General features: G+C 37.1%; 1 protein-coding gene across 2 annotated transcripts in view; it reads left to right on the top strand.

The window, feature by feature from the left end:
* Positions 1-14,506, top strand: part of LOC109428225 (choline/ethanolamine kinase) — a 62,974-nt gene that overhangs the window by 573 nt on the left and 47,895 nt on the right. The window contains exon 2 of one of the 2 annotated variants that reach the window (XM_062851549.1): positions 12,860-12,889. The exons of the other annotated variant lie outside the window; for it this stretch is intronic. Coding sequence (XP_062707533.1) covers positions 12,860-12,889 — 30 coding nt within the window. The remainder of the gene's footprint in view (positions 1-12,859; positions 12,890-14,506) is intronic. 2 annotated transcript variants of the gene reach the window in all.

The raw sequence follows: 14,506 nt of genomic DNA, 5'->3' as shown, positions 1-14,506 counted from the left end.
GTAAGCCAAAATACCTATTACCAATATTCCTGTACGCACGCCTTCGTCGACGCAGAAATCCTACGCGCAGGTAGGCACTATAGGTTACCACCACGAATGAATTGTAGGCGACTTGACCTTTCTTATCTGATTACCGATTACAGTATTGATTCTGCCAGTACAGTTTGAGTATTATACAATTTGATTATTGTTATTACATTTGTTCAACTGAAAGATTAAAGTCCACTCGAAAAAAGGTTTTCTGATGTATGAGTTTTCACATTATTTTCAACATTTCTAATATTTAGAAGACTGCATTTGACAAGGCTATCGATACAGGTTGATGAACTGTAGCAAACACAGTAAAGTAGGGCAATATTGTTTTCGACCGTTGGTCAAAAGACTTTTATCAACAGCAGTGGACTTGCTCATGATTCCTATTTTGAAAACGAATTGGACGTCTACTAGTTTCAATATTCAAATATTGTTTTCAGTTTTTTTTTTGTTGCTAGACAAACCAATATAACGTTTTGAATGTCAGTACTTAATCGCTACCCGGGAATCTTACGTCGTAGCTGAATTAAAGAAGAGATTTTTCACGATTGCATAAGATACCTGGAGGAATTCGTCACTCAAATTAGAGTTCCTTGTTATTATTCCTGAAGAATTTTTATTGAAACTGGTAGAGGTCAGAGAAATATCTGCACTGAAATAATTCTAAGAGCCTATTTTATCAGACACTACACATACCGTCAAGGCGCCATTCACCGTGGGGGCTCCATTCACCGTGTGCCTGCGAATATATTTTCATTATTTCCATATTACGATTGAATGGTATGACAGTTTCCCTTCAATTGCACCAATACAACGCCAATGAATTGTTACCATGTCAAAACGCTCATTAGAAACTTTTTAAAGTACCATTTTAACACTAAAGTGTGTTTACATGAAGCGGTTTTCTGCTCGTTCACTGCATTCATAGTGAAAAAAACAAAACTGCGCTAAGGTGATTTAAGCGATAAACTAAATGTAGTAACGTTTTTATTCAACCAAGAAGCAATTAAGTTCACTTATAAGGTATGTATTTTGCATTACCGAAGAAAGTTTAACAAGAAAGTACGATTACTTGTACTTTTTAATTGAAACAAAAAGGCACGGTAAATGGGTACCCTAAAAATCAATGGTCTCCATTCACCGTGCCCCATATTGTCCCATATACCTGAAAATTTGAACATTCGTTTTTCTAATTAAATCTGGTAAGTTATTACTTGAAATGAATAAAAACGAAGAAAATTCACTAGGTTGGGTTTTTTTGATCTTTTTTAAACAAAATAGAATAAAATTTCTGACACACGGTGAATGGGTCCCTACTACCACGGTGAATGGTGACCTACCACGGAATTAGGCGACCTTACTACCCTCTACTAATTGTACTATATCATCAATTTTTTTGAAAATTTTTCTTCTTTTGTGAATATTACTTTAATTTTAACCTCTAATGAAAGCAATTAACAGCGGCACCAACAATGTTTTTAAGATTGGTGTCAAATGACAGTCCGTATTCGCCCCAAATCCTCTTAGATCCACGGTGAATGGTGCCTTGACGGTACATTGTATCCCTAATCTGACACGTTAACTTCAAATGAATCATTATACCTACGCTGCCCATAACTTAAAGTGACCAGACGTCCCGCGTTTCGCGGGACAGTCCCGCATTTTGACCAAATGTCCCGCGACAAATTATGTCCCGCGAAATGTCCCGCGTTCGTCTCAAATCGTAAAAATGTCCCGCGTTTGAAAAAAATTCAACAAGGATTCAAAATATTAAAGCCAAAATAGTCAAACCGGTTTTGTACAGAGCATAAATCACATCAAACATATTAACGGTACTTTCAACATCAGAGTTCAAAAACTGAAAGATTTTTGCGAGAAAGTACATGAAGATTCTAGGTTACAGTGAAGTTTGAACTGTTGAAACCTTTTTTTCATCGAGCGATAGCAGTCTTAGCTCTTTTTTTTATTTTTGAAGAAAAAATTCGAATATTTGGTTGATTTTAATGCACAGTCAAAGTAACAAGGGTACAATTACAAAAATAATAGATGAAACTGTCTCAAGTTTAAACTTCAGGGTAGAAAACTACTTTTATTACTATGTAAGTGCGCACAGTCAGATAAAAAATCTGGAAGGAAATTGTTGCCCGAAGTTAAAATCTTTCCAAGCCCAGTATAGTAAACTTTTATCGGAATTTTGTTTTGACTGTGTTATTTTTTTTTTTTTTCAAATGGGTGAATATCAAAACCTTCATTGACTGGCAGGCGGTTCAAGCGAGTACGCTCGTAAATAAAATTCATCCAATAAGTTAATCAATGTTGACAGAGAAGCATCCGAGCTACTTAAGGAAATAGTACGCAAATGACAAAATTGGACAAGCAGAAGCTAGATTGGTTAACATTTTCAGGAACTTAGAGGGTAATAATAACCTCAAGAAATTGTAGAGTTCACGTCATGCTTGTCAGGCAAAAATGCTGTGATAAACGATTTTTGTTTCAGTTTTGTTCGAAGTTTGAACCACCCTAATTTTAATTTTGAAAGCAACTGAGAGTTGAAATATTAAAACCATATTTTTGACAGCTAGATTCAATTATCAGGTTTCTTTTAAAGACTGTAGAAATAATGTTTATGAGTTTGTCCCACTGCTTCGAAGTTCACAACGCAGAAAGATATGCTTGGTAGAAGAAATGATAGCTTCGTATTCTACGAACAAAAAAATCGTTACGTATACGATTACAAAAAAAGATCATGATTTCACCTTATTATGTATCTTTCCAAATTAATGTCCCGCGTTGGAGCTCTGATGATCTGGTCACTTTACCATAACTGCATAACAGTCACATTCGACAAAAGTAGGCATGGGAGAACATGGAGCTCAAAGTTTGCAACTTGCTTTAGTATGGCAAGGATTAAAATTTCAAAAATTTCCAAAGAAATCAAAATTAATCTTTTTGTAATGAAATCTTCTACAGCTCTTCTTCTATGCTGGGCGAATAGTTGTAAAAATAATTAGACCAAATTATGATTGGCGGTCCGCTACGAGGCCAGTGTGTATTCCCAGTGTGACTGTTATGCGGTTACATTCGTGAATGTTTGATAATGAGACAAAACGACTTGGTATTTATTTCATATTTCGTAGGACAAACTTGTCAATCTCAATTGGGTGGATGAAAGTACTGATAATTTGGAGATGATCCCCGGTATTAAGTCAACATTGACAAAAACTGCAAATGTTACATGTATGCAGTTATGGGCAGTACGTATCATACCATAAACAGTTCCAAATGAAAAGTCTTCTAATAAAACTCAATGACACTTGCGCATATCGGAGTTATATGCACATAACACGATCAATGCATTAGCTGTGCATATAACTTTGGCCGGGTGGAAAAGCAACATTGGCAGATAAAGTGGAATACGTTTTGCATAATTTCGCAATTCCAGTAAGTGAGCTTCGTGGTCGTGCGGCTAGCGGCGTCGGTCATTTAGACGTTGTGAGTTCGACTCCCGCTCCAGCCCGAGGAAACTTTTTTCAAAATGTGAAGGATATTATTGGAGTTGCAGCATATACATTCGCGCACCTAGCCTATAACTCTCACATCCCATTTTCAACACAAGAGTAGATTCATATGATATTCCAATAGTGCAGTAATATAGGACTGACATATAACTGTGATCGGGAGAGTTGGCTCAGTGTAGGAATTCTGTTAGAAATTCAGCCATGGCTCATGCCGACGTCTCATCTAGAAATATTCTGCCCTGCGCCGCATAGCTGTCCCATGTTCAATGGGAATCCCTATTAACACGCCAGTAGTGACATAGCATGTGTCATAATATTTAAAACAATTCTATGAAAAGTCCTGAAAACTTCATACGAACTTATAGTTTAAATACTGGTATAATTGCAGTTAATAATAATTGAAGCCTAAATTTTAATGAATTTAAAACGTTTCTCAATGAAATTTATGGTAGATCTTTTAAGGAAACTGAAGATGTTAGTGAAATTCTTAAAGATATGCCGGTGAAGTTTTTCTAAGGATTCTGGCAACGCACATGAAGCATCTTAACAGTCGCACACTGTTGTGGATGACCCAAAAACAAAAATTTACTTTTTTATTTGTTTACTTTAAAATAAAACTAATATGTTAATATTAACACATATCATTGATTACTGTCATCACTAAATATATTGCTTCCAGTTACCGTATATATTTTTTTCTGTCCGAGGAAGCACAAGAGTCACGCAACAAAGACATCAGGAATCACAGGGACGATCATACACGTAAGTTTTCAAAAATCAAAATTAACACAGATCTCTTACATCGACTGTTTGAAACATCTGATCCCATAATAAAGAATATTGGACTATGTATTTCCGAAAAAAAACTAGAACATCATAAACGTAGGATGCGAAAAACCTTTTGCTCTAATCATATGACACGATAGTAACTGGAAGCAATGTAATTAGTGATGACGTTAATCAATGATATATGTTATTGTTAATTATATCAGAAAAGTTACATTTTTCAAGTAAACCAATTTTAAAAGAATCATTAGATGCTGTTATTTCAACTTTCTGAAAATTAACATTTCTGCAAAACTGTACATGAACACGAAAAATTTTATTAGCATTATCAAGAGCATTTAACAATATCGTTTATTTTGTGGAAGAGACTTATCGTACTACTTTGAGAACTACTGTTTATCTGAAAAAAAAACTTATATTTTATGGGAAAGCTATCTGATGCAGTTCCAAGTGGTTCTGTAAAAACGGTTTTGCGCGTTCATGTGGGAAAATCAAGTAAGAAAAGTACTGAGTACATTTTTTTATATGTTGATCATTTTACAATGACACATTTTATAATGATAGTCATTTCTAGTATGTGAATTTTAATATACAGGCGAAATCAGGCTAAAACTGGCTATATTTGCAATAGATAAAACTCGTTCCATATTTTCAAATGTGGAAATGCTGGTCTGCGAAAACGTGCGAAAGTTAACAAATGGGCATGCCAAACATAAGCATTTTTTAAAGTAAAATTTTCAATAACATGATAAATATGAGAGATAGATATATATTTTCTTCGAGAAAGTTACGCGTTTCAATAAGGCAAAACATTTGCTAGAAGATTTGGAAATTGAGAAAAATGCATAGAAAAAATTATAAACAAAAAACTGTTTTTTGAGGGGTGCTTTATAAAAACGCCTCAAATGTACATACAAATCAAAAGATGGAAATTTTGTATGTTCGGCAAAGTTATTTCTAGTAAAATTGTCTACAACTTCTCTGAACAAACATATTGTTTTAGTTTACAAATAAAAAAGATAGAAATCGTTTTTCACTTATAGGGGGATTGATCACAAAACTGATGTTTCCATAAATTAGGGCTTATTTTATAGAAAAACTTTGCCGAAGACACTAAAGATCAAAAATCATGTTTTCATGGTCAAAACAATTTCGATCACGTTTTTGGGCCATCCGCAACAGTGTGAGTCGTCTAGAAAATCTCACGTTCTCTGGTAGATATCCTTCAAGAAGCTTGATCATCCTACAATTCCGATGTTTTTTGGAGAATTTACAAGAAGTTTATTTTGTATAAACAACTGGAATAATATTGTGGGAGCTCGAGCTGTCGATTGATTTTCTAGTTTTTAGTTTAGTTCTAGTCTAGTTATATGCCCAAATTTCAGGACAAACTTGTCGATAATACCCTTGGTCACCCTATATAAATTCGTATGTTGACAAAATATTTCAAAAATACATATCAAAATATGACGTTTGACATAAAAACTTGAAAAAATGACGAAATGTAACATGTGACATTTATGCGTCTGACGACAGTACAGGAGTTGTCATTTGTTCTTCGCTTGGTACGTAATTTGTGTTTTTAATTTCAAGGGGCACAATTTTGGTTAAATATTTCAACACAAATATACTGTCATATTATTGAAGAAGTAATATTGCGCCACCAAAACTAACATATTTCGAATGTAAAATAAATTCATATAACCATATGATATATATAAACGAAAATATGGAATAAACATAGAGTGAAAAAGTGACGTTACAACAAAAAAGTTTGCCAAATATATCCAAGAACTCATTGCCGTAGATTCCTCTAGAATTTCCTTTGGAGATTTCTCCGCTAACTCCTTAAGGAATTTCTCCAGGAGCTCCTTCAGGGTTTTCACAAGCAACTTCTTTGGAGATTCAAGCATTCCTCCAAGATATCCTGCAGAGATTTATGCATCTCGGAACCTACGCTTTACTTGTCCTCTGGAAGAAATGAAGAATTCAGGCTTTGTGAGTTTGTCGGGAGTGGGATTCGATCCCAGGTCCTCGGCGTGATAGACACGTGGTGCTTTAATCATCCCCACAAGGTCCACAAGTTCTCATTGCGACAAACCCTACTTCTCAGTTTAATCAACAGTTTAATGTTCTATGAAGACTTCCACAGTTATTAACCGAGAGTTTCCTCTGCCAATGACGATTTCGAATGTGTATATCGTGTAGCAGGCACGAAGGATACTCAATGCTCTAGAAAGTCAAGAAAATTTCGATGACGATAAGTTCCTGAACCGACCGGGAATCGAACCGGTCACCCTTTAGCATGATATAGGAACCTCTTCAAGAATGCTTTCAAGATATATCCTTCAAGAATTCCTACATGAGGTGCTTCGGAGACTTGTTCATTAATTTCTGCTGGGTTTTCTTAAGACCCGGCGACGTTGCAAGCACCGAAGGTGGCGTGGTAACAGATCTGGGAGTACGTGCGCAAAAGGACGAAAGATTTCCAGCCCCTAACAACCAAGAGATTGAAAAGGAGGTTAGCCGGTTGAAAAACAACAAAGCCGCTGGAGCAGATCAACTACCAAGCGAGTTTTTAAAATACGGTAGAGAAGCACTGGTGAGAGCACTACACTGGGTCATTACCAAGATTTGGGAGGAGGAAGTATTACTGGAGGAGTGGATGGAAGGTATCGTGTGTCCCATCTACAAAAAATGGCGACAAGTTGGATTGCGGGAGCTATCGCGCGATCACACTATTGAGCGCTCTCTCAAATTTTATGCCGCCGTCTATCACCGATTGCAAGAGAGTTCGTGGGGCAATATCAGGCTGGATTCATGGGTGAACGCGCTACAACGGACCAGATGTTCGCCATCCGCCAGGTGTTGCAGAAATGCCGCGAATACAACTTGTTCATCGATTTCAAATCGGCGTATGATACAATCGATCGAGAACAGCTATGGCAGATTATGCACGAATACGGATTCCCGGATAAACTGATACGGTTGATCAAGGCGACGATGGATCGAGTGATGTGCGTAGTTCGAGTATCAGGGACACTCTCGAGTCCCTTCGAATCTCCAAGAGGGTTACGGCAAGGTGATGGTCTTTCGTGCTTGCTGTTCAACATTGAGAGGGTGTAAGTAATTAGGAGAGCGGGGATAAACACGATTGGAACGATTTTCACGAAGTCCGTTCAGCTGCTTGGTTTCGCTGATGATCAATATCATTGTTGCTCGTAAATTTGAGACGATGACGGACACGTACATCCGAATGAAAAGTGAAGGCGAATCGGATTGGTCATTATTGTGTCGCAGACAAAGTACATGATGGCAAAGGGCTCTAGGGAGGAATCACCGCGCCGGCACACCGCGAGTTTCTACCGATGGTGGCGAAATCGAGGCGGTTGAAGAATTCGTGTACTTGGGCTCACCAGTGACCACCGACATAACGACACCAGCATAGAAATTCAGAGACGCATTGTGACAGGAAATCGAGCTTACTTTGGACTCCGCAGAACTCTACGATCGAACAAAGTACGCCGTCACACGAAGTTCACTATCTACAAAACGCTGATATGACCGGTAGTTCTCTATGGACATGAAGCATGGACCCTACGTGCAGAGGACCAACGGGCCCTTGGAGTTTCCAAACGGAAGGTGTTGCGTACCATCTACGGCAGAGTGCAGATGGAAGACGGGACTTGGAGAAGGCGAATGAACTATGAGCTGCATCAGCTGCTGAGAGAACCAACCATCGTCCAAACCGCGGAAATCGGAAGGCTACGGTGGACGGGTCACGTCATCAGGATGTCGGATAGCAACCCGACTAAAATGCTTCTCGAAAGTCCGGTACAAGAAGACGTGGTGCGCAGCGACCAAGTGGAGGACGATCTGCGGACCCTACGCAGAGTGCGGTACTGGAGACACACAGCCATGGACCGAGTGGAATGGAGACGGCTACTATGTACAGCAGAGGCCACCCAGGCCTTAGCCTGATCGGTAAAGTAACGTAAGGGTTTTCCTAAGAAACTAATTCAGAAATTTCAACAATAGCTTCTTCTTCGATACTTTCAGTCTTATTCATGGATTTTCTCTCAAGACTTCTTCGCGAGCTTAAAGAACTCCTTTAGGGGTTTCTTCAAGAACTTCCTCAGAATTTGTTTCAACAACTGCCTTAGGGATTTCTTCTCAAAAAATCTTCAAGGATTTCAACAGAAACTCTTTCAAAGCTTTCTCCTGAAAATTCTTCTTGAAAAAAGTGTACGTGATTTTTGAGTTGCTCTTAGAGATTTTTTTTTAATAATTCTTGGAATTGATCCAGAAACTACTTCAGTGCTTTTTTTAAAAAACTTCTTCCGGGATTTCTCCATGAAGATCTTCAAACATTTCTCTTAAAACTACTTCAGAGATTTCTTTCGGGAGTTCTTTAAGGATTCCTCCGTGAACTTCTGCGATTTCTTCGGTAATTTTTTTCAAGGATTTCTCCAGTAATTCATTCGCATTGAAGTCGTTCAAGTATTGTCATAATAAATTCGTTTGAAATATTCTGAGTACTTCATTCTAGTGTTAGTCTGAAACTCAATACTCCACAATAGTTTATCTTGACATTCAAAACCCTTCCAAAGCTGTAATAATTACATAAATAAATAAGAATAATAGTAAAACAATCCAAAGATGTAGACGGCGGAGAAACTTAAAGCGGTACGTAATAAACCGAAGATAAAGAACCAAACTAAAATCACAGCGCAACTTGTCGTCGTGCTTAAGCGGTTGTCACATTTAATGATTGGCATATAATGTGTCCACGTCTTGGCAGCAATAGGCAAGTTTTCCTCTCCGTTGGAATTCACATGGGATTCACTCACAATACCAAGCGGAAAGTTGAGTCGCAATTTTACAACATGCACACTTGTTTTGCAAGCATTTAGGCACGATCCTAGTATTTACCCAGGTATTTTAGAGACTAATGATTGTTTTATGGCTCTCTAGCAAGGTTGCAGATGTGGCGTTGCAAGTGATCCCTAGGGTACGTTAAGCTATGATGGATCATCTAGAGGTTCAATCGATTCATTGTGGTTTAGGAGAAAGTTATTCAAAAGTAATAAGGTCAATATGACAAAACATTGAAAACTAAAGAAAGAACGAAATGTTGAGATTTGGAATTCACTTCTGCTTAAAAACAATCAAAAAACTGTTCATTTTGTATTCTTTGATTTACTTCAACGTTCAAGCTCTTTTGATCATTCATCACTTCCCTCCGTTCGGTGGATGAGTCATGAGTGAGTTGTTTTTATGTGACTCATTTTGGTGAATGTAAACATTCCTTAAAATATCACGTCTCATTCTGAAACAAACCATTTGAATATCTGAACGTTGGCCACATAAACCGTGCATCATTTGTATCAATAATTTGATCATTTTAAATTCCAAACTTGCAATGGTTTTTCATACTCATTTGAGTTGCATTGTGTGGAATCAGTCAATATTATATGGAGTTTTGTTATTGAATGTATTCAGCAATATTCACAAAAGTGATGTACGGAAAAAATGTCCTCTTGATCTACAAATGGACTTATGTAATCTCTCAATCAAACGGTTCAATTACTTTCAGTTGACTCAAACCTCAACGGTCGTGATAATCAGTTCTGTATAATTACAATTCATAGCATCCGCGACAACAGCGGTTGTAGAAATCCCTGGAAGTCATTTCATTACGGGCCATCCACAGCCCATATCTCCTATGTTTTTGTTTGAGAAAGCTGCGCGACTGCGTCTGGTTCTAATAAATGTCGCTGGTACTATCATGTTTCGTCAATCTTTTATAGCTAAGTATGATGCAGTGTCGTAGTTTTCCGTTTTTTTTTTGTTTTGCTGTGATCAGCCGTTATTCAAACTATCGCCCTGTCGCGGTTTGTACTTTACGCAGTCACGTTGTGCTGAGCTGTTGATGTTTGAAATTGATACCGAATAAGCAATTGTGTGGTAAGTGGAATAAATCTAGATATTGATAGAATCTAGGGAAAACATGTTTTTAAAAACGACATTGATCCAAGTAAACTGGAACGTTTCGAACTACTTTTCTTCTTCCCACTTTGCAATTTTGGATTACTTTGACCTACTTTGATCAATTTGAATGTCAATTGGAAGATGAAATGATCAATGAAACACCTGTAATTGGGTTCTTTAGAATGCCATTTTATCGATTGAAGTGTCATTCTATCCACCTATTCACGGATATTAAACTGTTTCGTTTGTGTAAATGCCTAAACAAAGATGTTGAAACGTAATAAAATGGTGTTAAATTCAGAAAATTCTTTCTTTCTTTACCGTGTTTCCTACACACATTGCATGTTGTTTGACAGATTTTCCATGGGAAAACTGCAAAAAAAACGCAAACCTCAACGAAACAGACGCTATGTGTTTCAGGCTTTAATTCAGTGCTTGTTGTTTCTAGGATAGCTATTTTCTGAGCCTGAATCTAGAGTTGTGAGAAGATTTTTAAAAAACCTTAAGTGTTATATTTTCAAGAAGACCGCCTTTGTTGATTTATATACATCAACAAAGGCGTACTTCCGAAAATATAACACTTAAAGTTTTTTTTTTTTAAATCTTCTCACAATTCTAGATTCAGGCTTAGAAAATGGCTCACATAAAATAGATGAAATCAGTAAACACAAAAAAAAAAGAGTTTTAAGCATTTTTGTTGTGAAATTCGGGTGATTCTTATTGGTATTTTCTTCTTCAGGATTTTTTATAGGAACTCGGCAAAAGAATCTTGGAAAACTGGTGCCGAAGTTCCTAATGATTTTTGTTATATTTTTCGGAAAATTATGTTGAAATCATTTGAAAAAATTGGAAGATTTTGGATTTTTAGAGAAATTTGGATGATAGTTTCTGATGAAACTATACTTTAAATATTTGAAGGAATTTCCATGTGGATGGTTGTATAAATACTAGTAGCATATTCTGGAAAAGTCAAAATGACGTAACAGCAAAGATACTTCTAAAAAAATCGAATTTGAATGTCCATATGGAAAAACATAGTTTTCTAGTGAAATAATGGACAGTTTTACTCGTATACTTGTACAATAGATACTAGACAAAGCCAACAATTTATGGCAAAATTTGTGTAACTGAATTCCTTAGGTATTCGTAAAAGTAATTCCTAGTGTTATTAAGAGAAGTCAGTGGTAGGGAAGTGGAACCATCTCGGCAGGGCTCCTATTTTGGGCACTTTTCTGCTTTAACCCAGGCAATTTTGAACCAATTGGCACAATGTTTGGAACGCGACGAGATACGTATAGTATCTAATGGTGTACAAAATTTCAAGTCAATTGGTTTGGAATTGACTGAGTTATAGCAAAGAGTGCCCAAAATACCGGCCACTACCCAAGTGGCCTGCTACCCTATCACTCAAATGTTCTGAACAATATCTAGTTAAACTCGTATCTAAATTAATCATAGTATTATTTTTTGCAGGGTAACTTATCACTGCGGCTATGTTAGCATTCTTACAAGGGAAGGTTACGCTGGTGTCCCCCGGGTATTTCAACCGGACTATTTGTGCTGAATTCTACGTGCAAATATGAACACGGAGACAAATTCCGTTCGTTTGAAACAAAAATATTCATGTTTATTCGGTAAACTGATCAAATGTTTTAAACTAAAATTTTAATTTTTAAAACTAGCTCAATTACACATTTATTTCGACAATACCTATTGAGGAGTCCCCCGTTCCGCCGTCGAGAACATAAACGAAACTCACAAGTTCCAGCTGGAACATCAAACAAGATTTCCCCCTACAAAAAAGGCAAGGTTCACCGAAAGTCTCCACGAAATCCCGTTGTTTTCGGGAGCGTATGTTATCTAATAGATGTAAACATGATGTTGGCATTGAAAGTACAACCGGGGGGTTTCATGCGAAGGAAATTACTTTATAAGTTTAATGGAAAAACAAATATTTCCGTAGGGCCGACCTGCCCCAAAAACAAAAATATTTACATTTATTTCTAACATAATCTGTCAGAAGATGCATTTTTGTCTCAAACATGGATTGCATTTGCTCCAAACTGTTTTATTTTTGTGGCCTGAACAAATTGACAATTTATTTGAATTTACCTCAAATATTTTTGATTTTAACATAGTTTTTTCTGCGTGAATATGTGCCCCAATTAAAACGAACACATTGCTTAGCGGTATTTTTATTACATTCGCTTATGGCTTATGGAATTTGTAAAACAGATTTTCCGCCTGCACTTTTTTGTCCAGTCGTATGCTCTCCGGAGGATGAATGTAAACTGGTGAGCTCGTTCCATTTTATTATTTTTATAAATTGGATAGTATTTATGTCATGTTTAAAAACTTCCAAAATGGAATGCTTCAAGCTTTTATTTCTAATCGTATGTTAAAAAACTGCCAATAACTGATAAACAATCGAAGAGGGACAAAATAATTGACGCTATCTTCAAACTGCCCACTTGCTCCACCATCATGTGACCATTCCGTTAAATACTTGTTATCTTTCGTCTGTTCTCTAGCAAAGCCTAATGATGGAGTACTTGATGGAGGTAAAGTATAACCGCCCACCAATCATCCTACAATGTGCTTGAAACTTTTCCGCAATTGAAAATTTACTAACAGAAACGTATAGCTATCTGGATTGCGTACCGTATCTTTATTACCCCTCCCGCCAACAATGTAGGAATCGAGCTGAATTTTGCGATAACGACCTTGCCCTCAGTACTCCGCCTCCATTTTCACTACTATGTGTGAGTATTGATTGTCCGTTTGTTCAATTGCGCGTCACAGATATACGTTTTGACGCACTGACCATTCCCACGCTAATCCTTGGGAAAATAATTCTGGGACATTTGATAACGAAGCGGCTGTCCATCTCAGTTTCATCATTGTTTTCATCTACAACTTACTAGAGCCCTGACATTAAAATTAACGATACCCAGGTCGATATCGTTCATGTTTGTTCTCATTTTCATAGGTTATTTTAAACATAGGTAATATGTTTTCAACAATCACTAACATTTCATGCGTATATCATTTTACTAGACTGTTTGAAAAATTTATCATTCTAAGGCTAAGATAGGTATATATTCATTCACCAAAGCAATATCATATTCTCTAGTTGGGATTGTATAATGTTGAGAACCCCTAGAAATGAACTGTTTGAAGTCGAATGAATACTTAACTAAAAATATTCTACTTTTATAACATCATTTGAAACGTGGATTGGTTTCAACTGCGTGATCTTGTTCGGTCTCCCACCGCAGCGGTGTCTGGTCATTTCGACGAATGCCGTTTGGCCGAATGCCATCTGGCAGAATGGGTCGTTTGGCCGAATGCCTTTTGATCGAATCATGCTCAATAGAATTCAGAGTAAGTTTATTGACATTCTAGCTGTCGATAACCCAAGTAATCACAGTGCTGAAGCCTTATTGCATGCAGATATACGGTGTATTTAGTGCAATCATTACTTTACATGCAAACTTAAGGTTGATTTAAAGTGGAAGTGGGCAATTATAGAATCAAATTAGGATTATACTGGTATAATCTTGAAGCAGTCGCATAATTGCCCATTCCCACTTTAAATCAACTTTAAGTTTGCATGTAAAGTAATGATTGCTCTAAGTACACCGTATATCTGCATGCAATAATGCTTCAGCACCGTGGTTACTTGGGAAGATCATCAGAAATATTTCCTTATTTTAATCATAGGCATTTTTTTCCGACTGGCTTGGTGGTCTAGTGGCTACCGCTTCTGATTCATATGCAGAAGGTCATGGGTTCAATCCCTGGCCCGTCCCTTTTATCCTACTTTGTATCTTTCTATCCATTTTCTCTCGCTCTCTCTCTTATCTACATATACAACTCATGTTTATTCATATGTTCACAGCTATCGCTAGAACCAGAAACGAATTAGAAAAAAGTAATTTCTCTCCCTTCCAACTTCCACTTACAGCACAGTGTATATATAACGCCTGCAAGTTATGCAAGTTATGTGCCGCTTGACCTTATTCACCTTATTCACCACACATTCTATCACGAATACTATAAAATAACCCCTATTCATGGATCGCATCACCGACCCAAAGGTGACTCCCAGATCTCCCATCCTTTCCGTCTAACAAATATCCCAGTCCATGCTGGTTGTGGGGATGCAGAGGTGCTCT

The sequence above is a fragment of the Aedes albopictus genome, chromosome 2 (genome assembly GCF_035046485.1).
Source record: "Aedes albopictus strain Foshan chromosome 2, AalbF5, whole genome shotgun sequence".
NCBI lineage: Eukaryota > Metazoa > Arthropoda > Insecta > Diptera > Culicidae > Aedes > Aedes albopictus.
Note: the sequence above shows the minus strand (reverse complement) of the source record. Positions and strands in the feature narration are given on the sequence as shown.